We start from the raw sequence: 23,670 nt of genomic DNA, 5'->3' as shown, positions 1-23,670 counted from the left end.
GGCTGAAAATGACCCAATGCAGTGAGACTGAACCAAAACAGTGAAGTTGCTCCATAAAAACAAAACAATGAGCTGAAAAGATGCTACGTAGAGCTGGTCAGGTGATCATTATCTGTGGGCTCATCACTATGAATGACCACTGTCACATACATATAATGTAATCCATTGCTCATAAAATATTGATTATAGCTGCTTCAATATAACAAAGTTATGCAAAGTTTAAGCTAAAGGTTCAGCATACCTATTCATACGTTGTTTTTGGTTCATCAGGTACATATAAAAATGTTTTGGTTTTTTTTCGAGGATGAAGTGAGCTAAAATAGTAATTTTTGTCATTTTAAACACTGTTACCTGGATTTTTCTCATGCCTTTCTCTGTTTTAAATGCAGCGCTACAGGGGAGCCTATCAGCGGCTACGAGCCGGTGTTTAAGTCCACGACATCGGGACAACATTCTGTACACCTGAACGAGCTAAAGCCTCGGGCCACACATGATATTTACCTGAATTCATAATTGAAATGGTAGTCACACACACACACACACACACACACACACACACACACACACACACACACACACACACACACACACTGAGCACACACTTCATCTGTCAACGTGCACACCGCTCAAACAGGCCGGTAGTATCTGGGTTAATGAGTGTTTGTTTTTTGGCAACACCCAAGGATGTCTCATGCATGGAGCCTACCTACGCCTATTATGGTTTCTCTTAGTAAGTCTTTCAGTAAGCCCAGCAGATAAGCCCCGTGTTGGCCATATTTATTTGGATCCCTGTTAGCTGCTGCCAAGGTAACGGCAGGCATGGCAGAGTTTTGTAGAACTAACAAAATTGCAGACGGTACAGATGAACAACCCACACACCGAGAGGATAGAGTGACCCAGAAGAGACTTGACAGAGTATGTATGTATGAACAGCGGCATTGTGGGCCGTCATTGGACTGCCCTGTGGTACCCAGCTATCCTCACGGGCGCACCAGCGCTGCTGAAGGCAGAGTTGGCAGATCCCTTCCTTGTATCCTCACTCCCACCACTGTACGTCTAACGCTGACTGACTCTCAGCCAAGGTGGATAATGCTAATCGTCACCCACGTGAGCTTATTTCCAAGAAAATCTCAAATTGCTGGACTCATGCAGCCTGACCTGGTGTGCGATTGTGCCAAGTGACTTGCCAGTTAGTTTAGACAAATACATATTGGTTTATGTTGAAATAGTTGTTGTTTTTTTATCCGCCATGAAAGTCTCATCTACTTTCAGTTCTGTTCCACTTAGCAATAAATTGTGTCTAAACAGAATAAACCCTCTCAACCTGGCTGTACATCACAGCTGTCAGTGGGATACTGAATACATTTTCATAATGCTGCTCAATAAATTACTGCCAGGACATCTATTTATTTCTTGACCCAATGTGACTTGTGTGGCGCCATTTTCCTGTCAACAGGAAGCATTGCCTTGGTGGTCTAACGTTGTTATTATTCTGGTGAACATTAGGTGATTTATAGTTCTCATCCAGTTTATTGCAGAAAATCAGTTAGTGATAGTTGTGATGATTAATAAGTGATTTACATTTGCTTTATGCTTTGCTACTTTTCACTGCCATATTTAATTTAACGTAAATAGTATTTTTTCTATGAAATGTTCCAAAATTGTGCAAAAGAACCTTGCTTCAAACCCACTGTGATGTCTATTTTTAATTTGCTTGTTTTACATTCCAAAACTCAAACATTAAATTTACTGTCACATATGACAAAAGAAAAAACAAAACTTTACATTTGAGAAGCTGAAACCAGATGATATTTGGCATTTTTGCCCTACAGTTCACTGAAACAATGAATAGATTATCTAAATAGTTGCTGATTAATCCACCATAATGCCAGGTTCAGTTATCCAGGTATGGTAGAAGATTTCACATGTCTCCTTCACGGAAATGTGTTTGTTCCAATGTGATATTACGGCTCTTTATACACAACGCAATGCATGTTGAAGATTGACAAGTTAAGTTAAAGCAGTGTGTCATAAAACTATCTTTATAGTTAGTCAGGTTTTTAACTCTTAAGTTCACTCTGTGGTCAGTTTATTAGGGAACACACAAGATAAAAGCTAATGCAGTCTTCTGGTTTAAGCTGTTTTAAAGCTTAACAGTCATTTTGAGGGACATAATGTGTGTTGCTGTTCAATTGCATTGCATTTAACGGAGAAAGGCTTATTTTCTTTTTGACCACCCCATTCATATCAATGAATGTACCCTGCTGTGAAAAATGCTGCAGATGAAAGTAAGAAGAAATTCCATCTGACCTTAAATGGCCAATGTTTAGGATTTAGGGTTTTTTTATTGGCAGAAATGGAATAATTTTTATAACTATATTTTCATTTATCACCTAAAAGATAATTTTGGGGGTTTTCGTTTGCTTAAAATGGGCCCTTCATATCTACATAGGGAGCGGGTCGTCTTCACCGAGTCCGCACTGACATGTTTCTACAGTAGCCCAAAACGGACAAACCACACACACCAGAGAGGGGCTTTTGTGGCTTTACGTTACCTGCAGGCCATCGTAGTTCTCAGAAACTGCAGTAACGTGAGCTGCAGAAGACAAAACCGTGGTACTGCCAGCCGCTGTCTGAATTTCATTGCTCCTAAAGTAGTTTTGTTATGGTAATGAAATGTATACTAGCCCTTGTAGTGTAAGTATACCTGTACTGTAGCAGCCATCCCAACCATCCTTTAGAGCTATTTGTGTGCAGCCCCGAGCTTCTGTTCCCGCTAGATGAAAAATGGAGTTTCACAGTGTGGTATGAAGGCAAGACAAGTAGGTGTTCGTAGTTCTGTACTGTTTGTCTGGCGGCTCTGTTGGTTGAGCAAACCGATGTTGACACACCCAGAGTTTCGGCAGTTATGTGGCAGTCAAACCTGTGAGAGACTGCCTGGTGCTTCTCATGTCGCCGCCTGTCTGGCTCGTTTATTATAGACACGTATGGTCCCGTTAAAGCCGTCTCCTATAGCTCAATGTCTTGAGTCATATCTGAGGTCTATGGTAGATGGTTGCGAGTCTAAGACAAATGTTTATTATGTTGTTGTTGTTTTTGTTTTTTTTAAATGACGCATCTATAAGTTGTAGCGCTTGTTTTATCAGTTGAGTGCCTATGTGTGAATATGAAAATCAAACCGGTCTGGATACCTAAAAGGACAAAAAGCTTCAAAGTTCTTTTTGTATGTTTACACAGGGAACCTCGGACAAGGAAGTGAAGTTGAAGACGGATCACAATTAGTTGAGGGACTGCGAACTGCAGCAAAAAACCTCTGTACAGTGGGGAATTCTGCTCTTCCAGTACAACTATTTTCATTAAATTGGAACCAAAATAGGCAAAATGATTGAATTGACATGGAAGTGCTTTAGAAGGAAAAGTATGCTCGGAATGATCTAAAAACTGGAGTAGAGATCCTGTGCTCGCTGCCCCCCTCTCTCTGTCTCAGCGTAGATGCTGTTCAGACCGTCTTTGAAGTGAGTAGATGAAGACGTAGTTGTAAAAGCCCTGACGTATGCGGTGTCTAATCGGTTCCTGGTGCCCACTAGTCCAGCTGCTTCCATTTGAAACGAGGAGATGGATGTGTTTTTTTAATTTTAACGAACAGGAACATGACATGACAAGAAAGGGAATATGTAAAACTCATAACTATGTTTTCATTAGGGTATAAACTAGAATGAGGCTCTTTTATATCTACATCGTGAGCGGGTCCTCTTCCACAGAGTCTGCCATGTTGCTCTGCTATGTTTCTACAGTAGCCCTCAAAGGACAAACGGAGCACTGGCTCTTTTGCGGTTTTTTTTTTTTACCTGAAGGCTTCGGTAGTTTTATGACACACTAGGAAAGTATTCATTTGGTTTTAATCAACCAACACTGCTAGATGCCACTGGATCCTAAACACTGCTCCTTAGTTTTCAATGATGGTAAAATTAATAGACTTTGGTTTTGGACCTTTTTGTTTTGACGAAACAAGGCAATTCAAGACTATTTCCTGACTTTCTATAGACCAAATGATTAATCGGATAAAGTTTTGGCTGATAATATCGGGCCTTTTTTCCACTATAAGAATGGGGAAAGCAGAAATAATGTTATAATATAGTGTTGTTATTCTCCACCTATTACTAATTTCCTTTTCTTTTCTGTCCCATGTGGTCTCGTATCTATACATGGGAGGAGGATTGGTGGGGGTGGAGGGCTTCCATCTCGTGACAGGAACAGTGACATGGGAAATGAATATGAAACAATTTTGATCTCTCTCACACACACACTCTACTCAAGCATGCAGGGGTTACTGTATTCATAGCAGCTGCACACTGAAGCATCTGCCAATATGGCAATCCAAGTATTGTGACACTCTAGGTCCCAAATGGTGTTTTTAATCTGTGGATCTGGAATCAGGCTTTTGAAAAAAAACGTTTCAGGATTTGAGTAACAAGTGATCGGAAAGTTCCTTTAAGCACGGAATGGTATACTTAAAAAAATATATATTTTTGTGGTATTTGTTGATGTTCTCATGACATCCCTACAGTAATGAATTAATCAAACTCTCACTCGAAGGAGCCCTAAAGGGACGGGCTGTCAGAATTGCCGACTTGGTGATTTTGTCGCTAGATTTAGCAATTTTGGAGCTAGTGCTGCTAGCTACTTTCATTAGACAAGAGTTGGCAACATTGGGCTGGGTCTAGCTTTTAGTTCATTTTTGTGTTTCCACCAGATCTCAAGAGCCAGAATTTGTTTTCTTCCTGTACTTTTCTGTTTTAATGACGTACAAATTGCATTGATTCAACAAGACAAGTTAAAGGATCACTGAATCTTTTGGTGGTTCAGCCTGTTAGTGATCCAACACTCAAACACTTGATGTTTAATTTGGCACCTGGTTGTATGTTTCAGTTTCCCCAGGCTCACTGACTCTCTTTCGCTCTGTAGGGGAAATCCATTACATGAATGTTGTTTAAACATGTGACAGCGTATCATAGAAACTGACCTCATAAGTTCATTGTAGGATAAGTTTGTGAGATCTCAATCTGCAAAGTAACTAGTCGGTATCTGTCATAGAAATGGAATGAAAAGTACATTATGTTCTTTTGAAATGGAAATATTCACGTAAAGTACAAGTACCATAACATTGTAAGTGCAGTGCTGAATTGAATGCATTGTATTACTTTCCCCCACTGCCTAATATTGATACAGTTGGTGCAAGTTGATGTCGTGAAACTTGGTTTTGTTGAATTGATGATATTAACCCCAATAGTTCTGGTCCAAGAGAGCGGGAACCTTTTTGAATGCTGAAACTAAACTCAGTACTCTGCTCCTACAGTCAAAATGTTCCTAAGAATGTTCCCGGAGAAGTTCCTGGGGGCGAAAAGAGCCACTAGACAGTCATTCAGTCATTCAGTTCCTGTAGTCAGACAGGCCTTCGGCAAACCTTTCCCCAACACTGAGCTGAAGTGGACATGGCTTCCTGTTTGAAGCTATGTCCACTTTTAAGGAATCATTTACTTAGAGCTCCCTTCTCCACCACTCTGTGACACTTTGCACCTCCTTCCTTTCCCTCTTGTCTCCTCGACTCTTTTGTTCTTTCCCTTTCAACGTGGATGCCAAGCTCTGCTTCGAGTTGTTGCTCTTCATGTAAACCACAGCTGAGATGTCTCCAGCTGGCCCGACTCAATCAAACGGATCTGTTTCTGATACTGTTTCTTGTTCTTTGAGGTAATGGTTATTTAACAGAATGAGTGGTCTAGTGTTGCATGGTATACCGATACTTGAATGGTATCGCGATACCCGTCCTGCCGTTAAAAAAAGGTACTATACCCCAATTTATTAGTAGAGTGCCAGTATTTCAACAGTGTTTTTTTAGCTGTGTTATGAGTTTGTGTGTGGGCATGCCAACCCTTTATTTTCTAACGTGATAGAACATAATTCCATCATACCCATCTTTTACATTTTTATTGTTGCATTGTTGTTGTTGAAAACGATGAAGTTTCAGTGTTTTCCATAGCTCATGATGACGTCCTCAAGAGTATTCAGTTTACTGTCATAGAGGAGTAAAGAAACCAGAAAATATTCACATTTGAAAAGCTTGAATCAGAGGATGTTTGACCTGTAGTGTGATCTAGATTGTTTTTGTGTGAGTTGCCTGGTTTTGGAGATATCGGCTTGTCGAGATGTCTGCTTTCTCTTGAATATAATCAGACTATATGACACTTGGCTTGTGGTGCTCAAAGCGCCAAAAACAAACATTTGAAATTCTCAAGAGCAATGTCTCTTTCCAGATATCATGACTGGGTTACTCAAGATAATCCACAGACCTTGTTGTGAGCAGTTTCATGTAGAGACCGTAGTTCTTACATGAAACAATCTAGACTGATGAGTTGCACTACAATTAAGAAGAAAAATATATTTATTTCAGTTTTTGGGGTAAACTGTCCCTCTAAAATTTCAATATTTGATTTAAAGTTGTGCAATTCAAGACACTTTTTTAGGGTTCACAAATTCATCAATCTCCAATATTCAGAAGAGAATAATATGCTTTTTTTTAAGATTCAAATCTTTGTGTCCAGTATTTGCTCTCATAACATTTTAATGCCCGTAGGCTGAGAGTAGAGTGCTGGCTGAGGACATTGTGGGATTAAAAAAAAAAAAAGAAAGCACGCTAAAGTTGCATGTTTGCCTGGGCTCTGTGGAGACGTACTGAAGCCGATCAGCTGGTGTGTTTTCGGTCATGTATTTATGAGTCCGGGACAGGAGTTGCCATGGCAACTAGCATTGCCCCCTCAGGAGTAGCTCCAGTGAACGTACAGTAGCTTGTCCGTGATAAATGCTTCTGCTGGGGTTTCCAGTTAGGCCGGAGAACAATGGGATCTGTTGAGTTAAAGATGATCATGCCTGCAAGACGGCTCCATTTTTTTATTTATTTAGCCCAATATTACGAATCCCACATTTTTCCTCATGGGGCTTTACAATATGTTCGGAGTATAACGCCCTCTGTCCTTTTTGACCCTGGCTTGGCATGTCCCCTCTCCTCTGGTTGTGTGTTTGGGGAGAATACAAACACACAGGAACACATACACAATTAAACAACAAAGCTGTTAACTCCTGTTATTTCTCTGCTTGGAAATTATGAAAGCATAGAATATGATGTAGCCTCTGTATTTTTCTTTTCTTCAGCCCTCACATCCCAGTAACACCCTCCCTTCTCCACAGCTCTTTAGTCAATGAGAAAGTGAACTCTCCAGTGCCGTGTCCTGACAATCGCTATTTATGTCCCTCTCTCAAAGACGGACTCTGTCTGAAGGGGAAACTCCGATGTTGCCTGACCTGCTTTCCACAGTGAGAGATCCTGTCTGGTTGGAGGCACTCCTTCACTGTACACTCAACTGTGCTCTTCTGTCAGCGACGGTCAAACTTCACTCTTGTCATCCTTTCGGAAGACATTTCGGCTACTTTGTCTCGGCAATACCAGCTGTGCTTTATCGCACAAAGCACATTCCTTAATCTAATCAGCCACTAGAGTTCTGTCTACACAATGTGGCCGTTAACATTACGAGCGGTGTGCAGCCCTCCTTTCACTGTTAGGTCACTATTGGAGGCTGTAGACTACCGCATGCCCCCATCAGTCCAGACCATAATATTTAAACTAGCCTACTGTTGATGGGATTGCCGTGAAATTGTGTTCAGATATGGTCCTTCCCATGAGCCTCAGCTGTACTTTGTGATTTATTGTTAGCTATCAAATGTTAGCATGCTAACACACCAAACTAACTTCTGTTTATGCTACATTATTGGGTGTGTGCATGCATGGCTTGTCAGCATATATGGTCTGCAGGCACAGTCCGTGTGGGTATTTAGATTATGTTTAAATTTAAAACGTTCATACAAAACGTTGCTGATGTAAATCAAATATCCTTGGGTTACGCATCTGTTCAAACAACATAATGTCAGCAATTTGGCATCACATGGTATCTTTTAACTTGTGATGAGCACTTCATACATTTTAACACATAATTTAATCTAGAGAATAATTCTATTAGCAGAAAAAGTCATATTTAGATGAATTCATAGGGAGAATGAGTTTGTAGCAGCCCCAGTTGGGTTCAGCAGGACAAAGACACGAGTGAAAGATGGAAATCGGAGAGAATACGTTTCGCTGCAGTGACTCAGACTGGAGTGTTGAGAGAAGTGAGATGGAGATCAGTGATGGTAGAGGAAGACAATAGGTGGGTGGAACAGAGGAGGTATGCTCTGGAAAGAGAGCTGCATAGTGAGACTACAAGTTGAATTTGGGTTAGACCACTACCTGCCTTGTCTTCTGAATGTTCCACTATACTTGATGACTACAGTATACAAAACTGAGACTATATCCATATAAAGACCCAGATCCAGCGGTGGAAGCTCTCTTGGAGAAGTTAGTGTGTGAGGGATCTGTGGGGGTTTATGTGCATTTCTTTCCCTGCATGTTTTCTTCCTCTATGACGAGGTATTTCTGTGTACATATGCATGGTCACTGTGATACAAAGTTGGAGGAGTGAACCCGGTTCACCGGGCTCTTTGTTGAGCTGAGGTGAGCCGTGCAGCCCTCATGTGGTTACTCTGGGCTGCTCCACTTACCCCAGACTGTCCATCCGCAGCCAAAACAATGATCACACTTCATTGTTACGGTGCCCGTCTCAGAGACTTTTGTCCACATGTATTTCTGACTGTGGTATAAGTCCCTTACTCAGGACTATGTAGCTCACATTTCTTGTTTACCAGAAGTACATACAGCCATGAGTAAGTAACATTTGAATACATTTTTAAAGGATACAAAATATGTTAATTGGTAGGTAATTTAACAATAAGTGAGCCAGGAGGAAGAATACTCAGCTTAGCAGCCTGTACTGGTGAAGCACCGAGCGAGTTGGCTTTGAGGTCTGGCTCACTGCCTGCAGGCATGATGGTGTGGATTCTTTCACAGTCTTGTGTGTCAGCAGCAGGTTGGAGGTGGACAGACAAGGTCAGCCTGTTGCAAAGACCACAGAAATATGAGTTATATAAAAAAGGCTCAAATTTGACCACGACTGTTATGCTTTGTAGACTCTTGAGAACAGCTTAGAGTCTTACTGTTGGTCTGACAAAATACATTTGTTGACTATGTTAATGTGAAAGAGCTACTTCGTTGTGTATTTTTAATTGATTTGTTAGACGAGGGTGGATGGATTAGAGCTCATCCTGGGGTATTGTAGCATCGGCCCGCTTTTCAAACAAAAGTTTGAATGTAGTACTCTCATCCTTGTTTCTTTCCAGTTGTTGGTGAGCACTGTAGGGTACTAGTCATGTCAAAGGTGGCGAATACAACAGTTGTATCTTTTCAGTCAGATGCTAACCCCCCCCCCCCCTCCCCCGTTGTTGTCTTCCTTTCAGGTACTGGAGAGAGTGGCAAGAGCACCTTCATCAAGCAGATGAGAATAATCCACGGGTCAGGCTACACAGATGAGGATAAGAAGGGCTTCACCAAATTGGTCTACCAGAACATCTTCACCTCGATGCAGGCCATGATCCGTGCAACCGAGACCCTGAAGATCCCGTACAAGTACGAACAGAACAAGGTGTGTACCAAGCTCCCCCTACCCCAGAGCTGGATCAAAGTTCACTTCACACATATTAAAATGAACTTGTTCAACACTGGTGTTAGGGTGAAAATATTCTTGTGTGATGTGTTTATAAAAATGGATGTCCAAATACTTGGTTATACTTGCTAGTTTGTGAGGCATATACAGTGCTGAGCAGCTACTGAAATACTGGTTTATTGAATGGGTTTTTTTGACGGTCCGCCCTGCCATCGATGTGGCAGAGACCTGCGCTCTGTGCTGAGGTCCACAGGTCAAGTGCAGCCCGATCTGGGAATCAACAATGCGGCCAGGTCTCTGTTACTGGGTGAGCCTGAAGGCTTATTTCCTCCCATCTTATTTTTCTGCGCCCGGACATCAGCGAGGAGGAGGCTGGGTAGGTCCTAGCTGGGTTTGCTTAGCTCCCGTCCTGGCTCCCGTCCCGGCTCTCCTCCTGGGGCGGTTTTTGAACCCTGCACCTATGAAATGTCTGACCACTGTTTTCGGCATGGCCAGTAACCAGTGGGCTGGATTGCTCAGTCCAACACTCATGTCCAGCTAATCTCATGCAAACCACGATTATAAATCAATAAACTGCTCTTGTAGAGTGAATTGTGGCCTCTGACAACTCATCATTATGCTGAATCCAGGCCACATACTGTGTATTCTAGAAAAGGGCAGTTTAAAACTGGGGATATGTATCTATAATGTATACTTCTAGGAATATAGCACTGTAGAGGAAGTAAGTGTGGCCGATATAGAAAGACATTGGACTCCCCGGGACTTTTTAGTCAATAATTGGCTAAGAAAGCACCTGACACTGAGATTGGGAGGCGATCGCTTGTGAATTTCACTCATGAATTTAATCTTGCATAAAATAAATTGACATGTTGTTAAAAGTGTGCTTTGTTTCTTGTTCTCTCAGAACAATGCCCAGGTGGTGCGTGAGGTGGACGTGGAGAAGATTTCCTCCTTCGAGCAGCCGTACACCAGTGCGATAAAGATGCTGTGGGCTGACCCTGGCATCCAGGAGGCCTATGATCGCAGGAGAGAGTACCAGCTCTCCGACTCAACCAAATAGTACGTCTAATGAATGATTATTTAATTCATTTACTTAATGTGATGTAGTTGGTTAATAACGGTATCCAACGACATGAGGAATGAAATCAGATGCATCAAAAAAGTTGCCAGATGTTAATAGACCCCTTTTTCCGTTTCCTAACTGGTATCATGCACTCGACCCGAGGAAGGGAAAAGAGTGGAGGCACATGGAGAGAGTCATGGAAAAGGAAATGTTGGCAGATTTATAACCGACTCCTAATAATATCCGAGCTAATTCCAACCTACATTAATCCATTTCAGACTAATATGGCTCTCTAAAAAGTTGAGGATTGGGGGAAAAATGAAAGCTTCTACTTGTGTATCCCTAGTTTTTAGAGCTACTACTGGCTCATTCAATATATGTATTTGTTTGAATGTTGTTTTGCTATTTTATGTGTTTTTGACAAGTGATTGTTTGTGCACATGTGCATGAGGTCTCATACTGTGGAGACGGGTGGTTTGCATCTTCATCACATGTTCCCTCCCTTTCCACAGTTACCTTAATGATTTAGAGCGAATAGCGTCAGCAGGGTTCATGCCCACTCAGCAGGATGTGCTGCGGGTTCGAGTTCCTACCACCGGTATCATTGAGTACCCGTTTGACCTGGAGAATATTATCTTCAGGTACTGGTGTCAAGTGCTGCCCGATGACGTCACTGGTTGGCTAGCTGCTCGATACAGTTGGTCGGCCAGTTAAAAACCGCCGATGCCGCTGTGTCCTTTAACACATCCCTGATGGTACGCTCTCAAAGACCGGCCTCAAGTACAGGCCCCAAACCTCCATTCAAGTCTCATCTTTATTTCAAAGTTGGCTTCTTTTTTGCGCTTAATCATCTTTTTGGAGTCGAGTTAAAAGTTCTTGCTTCCTTAAAACTTTGAGGGGGAGCAAATGAGGAAAATGGAGGAACGTAAATGTCTTTGGGAGCTGCCATCAAGGATGAAGCTGAATTTCTAAGAGACAGTTTGGGGGTAGAGGTACAAAAACGTCCCCTAATCCCTTCATAACTCTTGGGAATGGCTTTCTTGCAGTTACATCTGGACTGATCCACTTGCTTTTTGGAGGGGGGTGTGCTGTATCTGCTGTTATGCTTCACTTTCTCTTTCCCCCCCTCTGTCTGTCTTTTGTTGTCCTTCCTGTCTCTAGCTATCTAAGTGATCTGGATCGTATTGCTGAACCGTCCTATCTACCAACCCAACAGGACGTGCTTAGGGTTCGAATCCCAACCACTGGGATCATAGAATACCCTTTCGACTTGCAAAGCATCATTTTCAGGTAGAAGAAGAACAACACTACTTTGACTAACTTATGTACCCCACTAGTGTTCTGTCAACATGTTTATACGTCACCCACAACAATCTTTTATGTCCTCATTTTGTCTGAATAAATGTCCCCAGTCCACGGCGTTCATTGTATTCAGAAGTCTGATTCGACTACAAGTCTCGCAGTCAAATCATCGCATTGGCGGAAACATCTGTTCATGAAACAAAGGATCGTTCTGTTCCGGCTGTACAGGGGTACTGAATGTCTGATTTTGATCAAAACAAGCAGTTTAATGACCTTTGGGAAATTGTGGTGGACATTTTTCACCTTTTTTGGGCACATTTTTAGACCAAACATGCATTAGCAGAATAGCTTATAATGAAAATAAACATACTTCTACGTATTATTAACATACTAACTGCAGTCTCTAATTTGTCACAGTAGAAAACAAGCCTAGATGATTGTGTATTTATACGACAAAGTTGTGTAAATAATTATGTACGGATGCTTCATGACAATCCCTCAGCATGGAGAAACTGAACGGCTCATGAAGGCATTTTTATATAATAGTTGTTCTGTGTAGTCCAGACACATAGCCTCCAGGACTTGGCACAGAGACAGTCTTAGGACCCGCCACCAATACGTAGAGCAGCTTGCCTTCCTCCATCTCTTGCACACAAAAAAAAAGAGAGAAGATGAGAAGATAGAGTTGGACTCAGTGAACAAGAGCGATTACAGAAGAGTGCGAATCGATAGGAAGCCATCATGTCAGCCCCCTCCTACGCTTGGCAAGGCTAGAAATAACTCTGCTTGCATTGAGGTTGTGCTGAAGAGGTTCCCAGCCTCCCTGCTGCAGCCAGCCGATAGGCTCCGCTCCGCTCGGCTGTGCTGCTGCTGGTGAATCACCACATGCTCTCAATGACATCAGTCTTGTGTTAAGTGACCGAGAATACAAATATGAAGAGGGAATGAATGCGAGATGTCAGGTTTTATTGGAAGAAGAGCACACTTTTTGAGGTTTCTTAGTTTAGGGACTTGTGAGAATGAGTTGTCATATTCATGTAATTTAACGTGGAGGATACTTGATGCCGGATGAGAAGTTCCTCAGGCTCGTGTATAGTAACAAGCACATGTGGCGTTATTCTGCCTCTGCTCACAGTTGACAGGGCCGTAGCCGCAACAGGGAAGCCTTTCATACACACATCTCCATTAGACTTGCTTCCTTCTCCGTTAATTGGCTTTTGAAGACACAGAAAATGTAATTTCACTTGGCCTATTCAGCATAGGAGAGCTTAGCGTACTAAGTAGGTCACTCATCCTTGCTAGAGGGAAAAAAAGGAGGTTGTCTAATGTGAAGGGGTTTTATTTTGGGCTGGCTCTTCTGGAGGACATTTATCAATGCCCGCCCTCCTTCTGACAGACTCACTGAGTTCACCTTTTGTGATGTGTGATCAACGTTCCACTGTCTTTTCAATGATATTGGGGTGAAATTCTCAGGGGCGGAGACTTGAACTGACTCAACTGATGAGTACAATCACAGTTTAATTCATTGTCTGAGTTTGCAATTTCAGTAGCAGTTTAGTTAGTATATCGACAGATCAAACAATCTGACTCTGCTCCTCCTTCCGTTCTTATCTACAGCATTATCTTTTCAGTCAAATTTTTATTAAATCCCATTAGCACTTATTTGGGGAGAAAACTCATCTTAAAAACATGGACCATAAATCCAGCTTATTCAAGAGTCCATCCACATCTCCTACCTCAGAATTGAAACCCATATATCAAGCATTTGATTCAATTTCTCTCATTCCTCTTGATCTCCTTATTCTCTAATATTCCATTGTTTCCTCATATATTTCTTTGAACAACCCCCCTTGTCCTCCTCTGACCTCCATCTGTTGCTCCTCTCATATCTTTCACATTTAGCTCCCTTTTGTAAGCACTTCTAAACAAGAAAATATTTCTGCTGCATGGACTCTCCTGCATCTACATTGTAGAGAAAGGAGAGAAGGGTTGCATTGTTTATACACACACACACACACACACACACACACACACACACACACACACACACACACACACACACACACACACACACACACACACACACACACACACACACTCTTCCTTGTAGTTATTTTGGTTCGGCGTAGAGAAGGTTTGCTCTGTCCTCTCCATGATTCACGCTGCAGATTCTCTGTTCACGTTTCTTCTGTTTGTTATCGGTGCAAAAGGGGTGTTTGCCTTGAGCAACCCTCGTCTCATTAGTTATATGTTAACGTAGTAGCAATAGGGAGACCACACTGCCTTTTGAAATGTATTGATTGGCCACCACTGGATACAAAGCTTAGTGGAAATGAAATATTCAGGACACGCTATACAAGACGAATGCCTCTTTGCACTGATACATTTTCTATTGAAATTTTCATTTGAAAACCATAACCCTGTCTTGAAGTGACCCCGCTCTTTTGGCTGGTGGCTTTAGGGTTTAACAAAAGTTCAGTCTTTGAGATAATGTGATAGATTTAGATCTAATTCTCATTTCTTCTCTTTTATGTGATTCTCATCTCCTCGTGTTCCATTCAGGATGGTGGACGTGGGGGGTCAGAGGTCCGAGAGGAGGAAGTGGATCCACTGCTTTGAGAACGTCACCTCCATCATGTTTCTGGTGGCGCTCAGCGAGTACGACCAAGTCCTGGTGGAGTCGGACAACGAGGTGAGACGGCAGAAATAGTTGTGATCTCTGAACGGTTGAGTGCATGCACAACATTTTCTCAATGAATGCTAATGTTGCTCTGTGTCTGCTCGATGTGTAAACATGCTAACATGTTCACCATATCTACTTCCTAAGGTCATAATACGTCAATGTTGTGTTCACAGCTTGGTCTCTCGGTAAACTCTATGGATATATAGTTTGTAAATGTCGTAGGCTCTGTCCTCTTTGACTGTCCAGATAGAATTATCCCTAATGAAGCTCATGTGACAACAAACCCTCAACAAACCCAGTCTATCTTTAAGTTATCTGGCTTAACCGACCTTAACAACCATGATCCCGCTAAGCGGCCCCACGAAGCTGGTTATCAACTCGATAATTCAACCCAGGTTATTCCAATCTGGCTGCGTTCACATAAAAGGGGCGTTGTTTGCTGCATTTGACCAATCACAAACATGGACAAGTCTGCTGTCAGCAGAGTGGCGCATTTTTACAAATAAAGAGAAAACTATGAGATTGGAGAAATACGTAGAAGTTAAATGAAGGAAGGACAGCAGGCAAGAAATCGCCTACTCTGTGAATATTTAAAGGAACAGATGGCTATAATATCAGCCTCATATAGAGCACGATAGATTATTAAAAATAAATATAAAAACATAACTCTAAGCAGTAAGAAGGTTTCCTTCCATAATTTATAATCAGCCACAGCGTACATTATAGTAACCAGAGCAAAGTAACACTGCATCCAGTCTGTGACTGTAAGACACGACTCTGACGTGTCACACTGCAACACACGGAAGTGAATATATGATGAGAGAACATATACTGATTTATTTATTTATTTATTTATACTCCCAAGTCCGTTTCACACCGCCGGGGTTACAGATAAACGAATAAGGCTAAAATATTGTCACACATCTGCAACACAGTAGCTTAATATAATACACACGCGTGGTTATAGTCAGATATATTGTGCTCTAGATGACAGTGATCTTTTTAAACTGCGTTACTTTTAGTTTAGATTATGACTTTAAAAATGTTTCGTCTTTGTGTCATATTAATTTACGATATATACGTACCGAGCTTTGATTGGTCAGTAGGCGGCTCTTTTATACAAGTTGATCTGTTATCTGGTGATCTATCCCGGTAAGAAGTGAACCTCCGTCTGAAAACTCAGAGTTAACCCTGAAGTCACCTCGATGACCCCAAATCCTGTTTCGTGAAACCGGCCTCCGGTCATATGACGAATGGATTTCATAATCTAGGCTCAGTGTGCGGCACATCACTGCAGCGTCATGGTCGACCGTGTCAATGTTTGTCCACTCTGGCAGGAGTTAGTTAATGCACACATACTGTACTTTATCTCCACCGGGCCTGCTCAGGTGTGGGGCCTTTATTGTACGCACAAGGACATTTTTGCAGGTTGCTGTTTATTTGCTTCTTCCTGCTTGTAATATGTCGTATGGCCGCAGGTGGTAGGCCCCGCTGGACAATTTAGATTTAGTTACTGAGCTCCGTTTCTAAATGGTTGACGGCCGAGACGAGTCCGGGCAGCATTAAGGCATCACGGTCTGCAGAGATTATCCTGCCGTGTTGACGGGCTCGACACCGAGACTTTGACCCTTCAGACCCGCTGGAGCCTGACGACAATGTTTTCAAACATCTTTGATTTCATCGGGTTCAAGTCTGGCCAGGATCACATTATGTCTCGCCAAGACTAAACTGAAGGGGAGTGAGTTTAGACGAGTCATGTTTGACAGCGTCTCTAAGCTTTTAGCAGTTTACATGAGTTGGTTCCCAACTCCACTTGCTCCGCTTTCTGTGTTTGCTGGACAGTTTTCTTTGGAAGAGTAAATCTTCTGTTTGGAACGTGTCTGGATGAATTAACATAACTGGGAAAGTCTTGAGCCATTTTTTTGGGTTGTTTTGACAATCCTGAGTGTTCCCTGGCAGTAGCTCATCCATTACTGCTATATCCTGTATTCTCTGTATATGCTACATTCCATCTGATGTCATCCAGCTACAGTCCATCACCATTAATAAGCTAATGACCAAGTCTGACAAGCTAACAGCTAAACTGTGCTACCAATGTTAGCAATAATAATAATAAGTGAAAGTAAAAAAATATTGCAGGTTTTAATAAATAAACTTAAATGTTTCTTCATGTGTTTGTCTTTGAAGACAAACTAAATGTTAGTTTCATTTGGCTTCATTTTTATTGTCACTTCTTTCCCTGCAGTTTATTCTTAAATGAAGTCCTGTTATGGCAGATGTCCAGGTGACAGAGTTTCAGTTCTATTGGTCATTGCTATTAGCGCTCTTCAGCTTCAAAGTTTCATCAAATTTAGGTAAAGGTGAACAGCAAACAAAGTAGAGATAGATAAAGCTAAAAAACCTTTCTCGCATTCAGACTCGCCATTATTAAAGTAACTGGCTGGCACTTTTCAGCGCTGCTTTGGCAGCGTTTCAGAGATACACAAAGGTCTGTTCATTGTTGGGGCTGCTAATTGAATGTTAACCCAAAAACTTTTAGATAATCCTGAAAATCAGATGTGTACCTTGTGAAATTTGATATTAACCGTAGCGTCTGTGCATAGGCCAGAATTGATTCAATTTGAGAAGTCTTGTATTCTTAATACATCCTAACCTCGTGTTCGTTTTCCTGCTTTCTCCTTCTGTTAGAATCGAATGGAGGAGAGTAAAGCTCTGTTCAGGACCATCATCACATATCCATGGTTCCAAAACTCCTCCGTCATCCTCTTCCTCAACAAGAAGGACCTTCTGGAGGAGAAGATCATGTATTCTCACCTGGTTGACTACTTCCCGGAGTTTGATGGTAATTTAACTTTTTTTATATCCCTGAACTCAACTCGACATCTTAGCGACATCACACATGTTATATGGCCTGCCTATCCCTGTGTGGTTGTGTAGCGTAGGACCATGTTGTGTTAGCCTCAGCAGTGACGTATATTCAAGCATTAACTTAATGAATTATCCATACAGGGGAGAAGTCGAGCCATCGGTCAAGCTCTGTCAGTAATGCTGAGGCTGTATTTTTATTTTCAGTGTACTTATTGCCGTTTTTGAAGGCCCTGTACCATTATGAACATCTAACTGCTTCTAATCTTGGAACAGTAACAGTGGAAGTGGCTGTATCCCAAAAGTGTCAGTATCATTATTTGCACACATAGGCAGGAACCTTTACATTTTTGATTGTACAGCGACACCCCATGGCCATGATGCTGTACTACAATGTACATGACTGAACAAGCTAGTTTAATGTTTTTGTGTTCTGTTTAATTGTTAGGATGCTCATATTTTAAATAATACTGATGGATGACACAAAAAAAAAAACAAAGGTTCAATTATCCCAATGTGATGCTCAATGGCAGCTAAATAAATCATGGTCTGTTGTTCTTCCAGGCCCCCAGAGGGACGCCCAAGCAGGTCGGGAGTTCATCTTGAAGATGTTTGTGGACTTGAACCCAGACAGTGACAAGATCATCTACTCCCATTTCACATGCGCCACCGATACGGAGAACATCCGCTTCGTCTTTGCCGCCGTCAAAGACACCATCCTGCAGCTCAACCTCAAAGAGTACAACCTGGTGTGAAAAGAGAAATGGAAAGAGAGAGAGAGAGAGAGAGAGAGAGAGAGAGAGAGAGAGAGAGAGAGAGAGAGAGAGAGAGAGAGAGAGAGAGAGCGCAAGACCCCCACACACACACACACACACACACACACACACACACACACACACACACACACACACACAAAATGCAGAGTCCACTTCTAGAAACACACACAATTGCATGAAACACACTGCTGCTCAAAGAGTTCTTTACCAGACCGACCCTATCCATGTTCTGTCCCCTCTGTCCACTGAGCTCCTTGGTTGTTGGTTTGCCCATTTTCTTTTTTTTTAAAGAGTGGTAATCTTCTTTGTGGCTCTGATAATTGCTCCTCTTGTACAAACACAAATATAACACTCCCTCCATGTGTCCCCCTCTCTTTTTGGTCTGGTTCTGTTCTGGGCCCTGCTCACGTTTTCTTTCTTTACACTACATAAAGTGCTTGTGTGTTGGAGGTGGGTAGAGTAGACTTCAAAGGACAAAGGGCTCTCTCCCCTTCTTCTTATTTAACCCATGCATGCTACACACTACAGCAGGAGGGCATGAGGCCAGGCTGCAGGACCAGGACTCTGTTCCTCTGCAAAGGAGTAACTAATTATGATGATAGGAATACATTATCGGGCAGTGCTGGGGTTGCAGTGAGGTACTTGGTTCCCCTGGGTATTGATTTGTGTATTTGACAATTTTTTTTGCCCCGAATCAGAGCGCAGAAGCTCTGTTGAATGTAAATAATGTTTTCATGCTGCTCACACCGAGTGAGGGCTAGACGGAGACGACTACACGTTCTCTGTAGACTTTAAATATTTTCAGCTATGTTAACTTCTTGGTTATATTATTACTGCTTTTGATCTCCAATTGCAATTTGAATTGAAGATGACTACTCAAAGGAATGCAATGCTCCTTTTTACAAGCGTTAACATAGATGGTGAAACTAAGAATTGAGAGACAACACTACCGATTATTTACGTATTGTTTTATCAACACCCCTGTCATTTTGTATCACATTGCCAAATTCAAAGCACCTACTTTTTGTTTCTGTAAATAGAATTAGCTAGCCAGCATCCTGTTCATCCCTTAAGTGTTCAGATACTAACACGTGTATTTGGAAACAGGTATTGCCAAACTTAAGTGCTTCAATGATTAAGTGGATCCTTCAGATGTTGATGGCATAACAACTCACTTCGTGTGGCATTTTTTTTTTTCTTGTCGACTGTCTGAATCACACGCGTATTAATTAGTACTGTGTTTTATTTTCTCTGTTCTCTTTGACGGTGAGAATAATCTTCCTGTGCACAACATGAGAATGATGATGCCCGATCAGTACAGTGCAATAGTCGGTTGTAGATAAAAGTTTTTGCGCTGCAAGTTAGTTGGTCTTGATCATCCATATGGCTTCTCTCTGTAATCCACTTTATTTTGCCATATTATTGGGCCAACATTTGATAAACTGTAATGGATAGCGAGACAGTAAATGGTTCCTTTTTTTGTATGTCTAATTTATCAAACAGATCTGAGTATTGTTGATACAGTAAATGAGACTTCCTCCCTAGTTTCAGCTCAAACGTTTTTCCAACTGAGGAGACGGGAGGAGATTTTATACTGCTGTGAAAATATCAAAACAATTTTATGGACATGTGTTCTATCTTTCTAATGATGCTTCATGTATTTAGTTGTCGCAAATTCTGTTTTGAAATGTTTGACAATGGGGGGGATGACATTTTCCATGTCGGGTTTGTGCTTTATGCAAATAGGAAAATGAAATCAGACAAAAAAAACGTAGTGGTTGAATATTTACCGTTCAAGGATGCTTGCATTTTTTTATTTTATTTTTTGTAATTCTGAAGGATATGTGTTGGATAGTGGTACCAATCCCATATTGTGTCTCTTACCTGGTAGTTGTTTGAATATTCCATTAAGCTGAACGTTGATAGGTGGCTATTTTCTGTCTTCACAGTGTAATTCAGGTAAGTTTTCATAACGTTTTCATCACAAGGGCTACTAGCAGCTTTGGTAGAAAGGACACGACTCTATGAACGGCATAGAGCGAAAGGTGCAATTAATTCACGAGGGAGGGGAGGGGGAGGGGCAATGAATGAACAAGTGTGTTGACTTCCTGTTGAGGGTGATGGCCGCAGGTTCAGTGAGGGAGGAATGCAGCGGTCCACAGATGCTTACATGACTTTTCTGAAGTCTGGTGGCTGTTTGGCTCTTTGCTCACCATCTTTTTGCCTTTGGAGGAGGAGAATGGCTGACGTCAGAAGAAGTGGGGTTTCCCAAGGTGCAATAGCACATTTTTAGTGTCCTGGCTATCGCTAAACTAACTATCCTCTTACTGTTATGAATTATATATGCTGATCTTCTTGGCTTTATAATATTTTCCACTATGTGGTTATGCATATTTGGCTTCTCTCTTCTGATTGGTAGTGTTTCCATGTTTGACTTTGGCATTTGGCTGTGTTGGAGTGAGAAGAAGGGGAGGTTCTCGGGACATTTTGACCTTTTTTGTGCACATTTTGAAAGAGCTGGAAGGGGTCAGATTAAACATCAAAGAAATTATTACAGATCCGGCCGTACTCCCTCGATGTATCTTAAGAAGTTTGCCAAAAGGTTTACAAATATAGAAAAGCAGCATGATCTGCTAAATTTTAGGGGGAATTCACCCACCCTTTGTATTACTTCACCTTTGTTTTATTCACATGTACCCAGTGTGAGTAATCTTCCCATCTTTAGTGTATACGTGTACATTGTGTTGATGAAGCCATTATCTTTAGACTGTGTGCATCCTGAGACACTTAATGAAGAAGGGACATGTATATTTATGCTAAGTGCCATCATTTTCCACGAGTTGAGGCAACATTGGAGATGTTGCAATGCTCCAACTTTGACGAGTCAACTTATTCCTGTGGAGATCTAGTTTTCTGTCCAGCGTGTGTTGGTCGTGGGTTAATCTTTGGTGCTTCAGTAAACATTTAAAGGCCTTTTTTCTTGACCGGTTTGTCCCGTTTATAGGGCGACGCTTTTCACACTCACTCGCTAACAGAAGTCACAATTCAGCACACTTTTCAGTTTGAAATGAAGAGCTTATGTATTTTGATATGCGGATGAATAAACTAGCTGTCAAACTGTAACTGAGCTTGGAAAAGAAGTTTTGTGTTCCGCTTTACTGCTGGGATAACGCGGTGATGTCTGTGTGTGTTTTTAAAACTCTCAGCTTGGCTTTCAGGAAGCACACTCCATTCCCCTGAACTGTGGGTTCCCACCTTATGGGCAGGTGTGTGGCTCTTTTTTATTTTTTACACTTTATTGTCTTGTAGATGAGCAATTGGACTCGAATGGACTGCTGACTGCTGATTAACAAAATGAAGGTGACCACTACAGGGGCCGGTGTGTTTGGCATGATGTTGTACTCTTTTAAAAACTTTGTATCAGATTTCACATGCTGACTATTTGTGCGCATCATGCCGAGTCCGGTTAGCCCCTCACAGCCGCAGGACCAACACAGGAAAAAGGTCACATGGTTACACCACCAGTAATGAGAGCCATCAGCAGAGCTGAGGTCGTTTTCCTTTTCCATTGATTTGTACTGTATTTGCTTTGTTTTGCATAAAATGCATTGTGGAGAGGGTTTGTACGACAATCCAGTACAAAACACTGTGCCAAACAAAATCAATCAGCCACAGAAAAAGCTATGAAAAATTTATAATTTGTCATAACCTGACCCAGAGCTCTGTGGTAAAACTTTTTTTGTCAATCCGCTCTTTTTTTTCCCCTCCAAATGAAGCTTGTGTGTTAAGCCTCAGTATTAATGTATTTATTGAAACACTTGCCAAGTGAAGGTACTGAAATGTCCAGGATAATATTTTAGTGGTTATAATTGAGAGTGAGTGAGTGAATGAATATGCTGTGTGTTTACATGTCCGCCATTCTTCGCTCTCTTCTTCTGATTTTTTTTCCCTCTTACTTGATTGGACTGTTTGTTCTCTCTTTGGGTCGAAGGCACTGAAACTGCACCACTGCAATGGGCCTGCATTCATGCAACTTACACGTCCGTTCAAGCACGCTCGTTGGTACTCTTTGAGGTGTGTGTGTGTGTGTGTGTGTGTGTGTGTGTGTGTGTGTGTGTGTGTGTGTGTGTGTGTGTGTGTGTGTGTGTGTGTGTGTGTGTGTGTGTGTGTGTGTGTGTGTGTGTGTGTGTGTGTGTGCGTGCGCGCGCGCGCACTTTTAATGGCTATTGCTTATGCTTGAGATCCATTCTGGTTAGAGGGATGGACATACCGTGATATTAAAAGCTCTCTTTGCATCTTTTATTTGGTTTCTTTTGTAAGGTTGACACACCTTAACACGTGTATTTAGGACCACTTAAGATGACAGACTTTTTTAAAAGAGTTCAAATAAACTTTGTGTAGTGGTGTACAAATTGAAAGTAATGTATTTTTTGTTTGATTTTTTTTTTTCTTTTTTAAGTATACCAAATGTAAATTATGTACAATGAGTGTGCCAATCCCCTTTCTTTGTAAAGCCAGACTCTTAACAAAGTGCCAATGTTGTGAAAAATCAGAGGGCCTGTGAATTTCATGGTCCAGTTTTTAAAAGAAATAAACACTTAAGTATGTGATTAATTAACTAAAAAAAAAAAAAAAAGGACAATTTTATTCTATATTTAAGATTATTGATGAACTGCTGTTTTTAAAGATAAATGTCATTTTAATTGCATGTGTTTGTCAGGTTGGGGAGGGAGTGGGTGGGTGAGATACTGTATTCATGCAACACCCTCATGAAAAGGGTCCTAATGGTTATTGATTTACAGTATTTTAGCCATATTTCTCTTTTGTATGTTTCATTTCAACCACTGTTGCCTGAACCTCATTCAAACATGAAAATGATTTTCATAGCCTTCTCCTTTAAATGTTTTAAATTGGAATAAAATATGTTCCTATACTCTCTTATTGCATCCTTGTACATTTCCTTTGGAGTGAGAAAGTGTTTGTTTGTTTACATATTGCAATTAAAGAACCATACAAATGATGTCAAATACTACAAGTTGTGTATACTTAACATAACTTTCCTTACCTTCCAGTAAGCTGTTTTCCATTCTCTTCAGTACAATGTTAAAATTAAGACAATTATCATGCAACACTTTGACCAAAAAAATAAACACAAAAATAGAGCCAGATCTCCACAAGTTAGTTTTTATACCTTTTTGTGTCATTAAAGTCAGTGGCTCCTTTTTTAAATGTAGTATTTAACATCTACAAAGGGGAAAAACATCTGAAGAACTATAGCATGCGTTGAACAATGGTTAATTAGTAGCTGTGATATAAACTGCACACATGTCATTTGTA

The 23,670-nt window shown here is 41.3% G+C and overlaps 1 protein-coding gene across 2 annotated transcripts in view; it reads left to right on the top strand.

The window, feature by feature from the left end:
- Positions 1-23,271, top strand: part of LOC137870218 (guanine nucleotide-binding protein G(q) subunit alpha-like) — a 28,587-nt gene extending 5,316 nt beyond the window's left edge. Inside the window, exons 2-7 of one of the 2 annotated variants that reach the window (XM_068707252.1) lie at positions 9,439-9,623; positions 10,549-10,703; positions 11,869-11,997; positions 14,572-14,701; positions 17,381-17,534; positions 18,122-23,271. In XM_068707252.1, coding sequence (XP_068563353.1) covers positions 9,439-9,623; positions 10,549-10,703; positions 11,869-11,997; positions 14,572-14,701; positions 17,381-17,534; positions 18,122-18,312 — 944 coding nt within the window. In that variant the 3' untranslated portion in view covers positions 18,313-23,271. Of the gene's footprint in view, positions 1-9,438; positions 9,624-10,548; positions 10,704-11,219; positions 11,349-11,868; positions 11,998-14,571; positions 14,702-17,380; positions 17,535-18,121 lie in introns of both variants that reach the window. The other variant, XM_068707253.1, reaches the window with a different exon arrangement.
- Positions 23,272-23,670: the final 399 nt, after the last annotated feature.

Source organism: Cebidichthys violaceus, unplaced genomic scaffold (genome assembly GCF_023349555.1).
Source record: "Cebidichthys violaceus isolate CVI_PGR_0920_01 unplaced genomic scaffold, fCebVio1.0.p SCAF_13, whole genome shotgun sequence".
Classification (NCBI taxonomy): domain Eukaryota; kingdom Metazoa; phylum Chordata; class Actinopteri; order Perciformes; family Stichaeidae; genus Cebidichthys; species Cebidichthys violaceus.
Note: the sequence above shows the minus strand (reverse complement) of the source record. Positions and strands in the feature narration are given on the sequence as shown.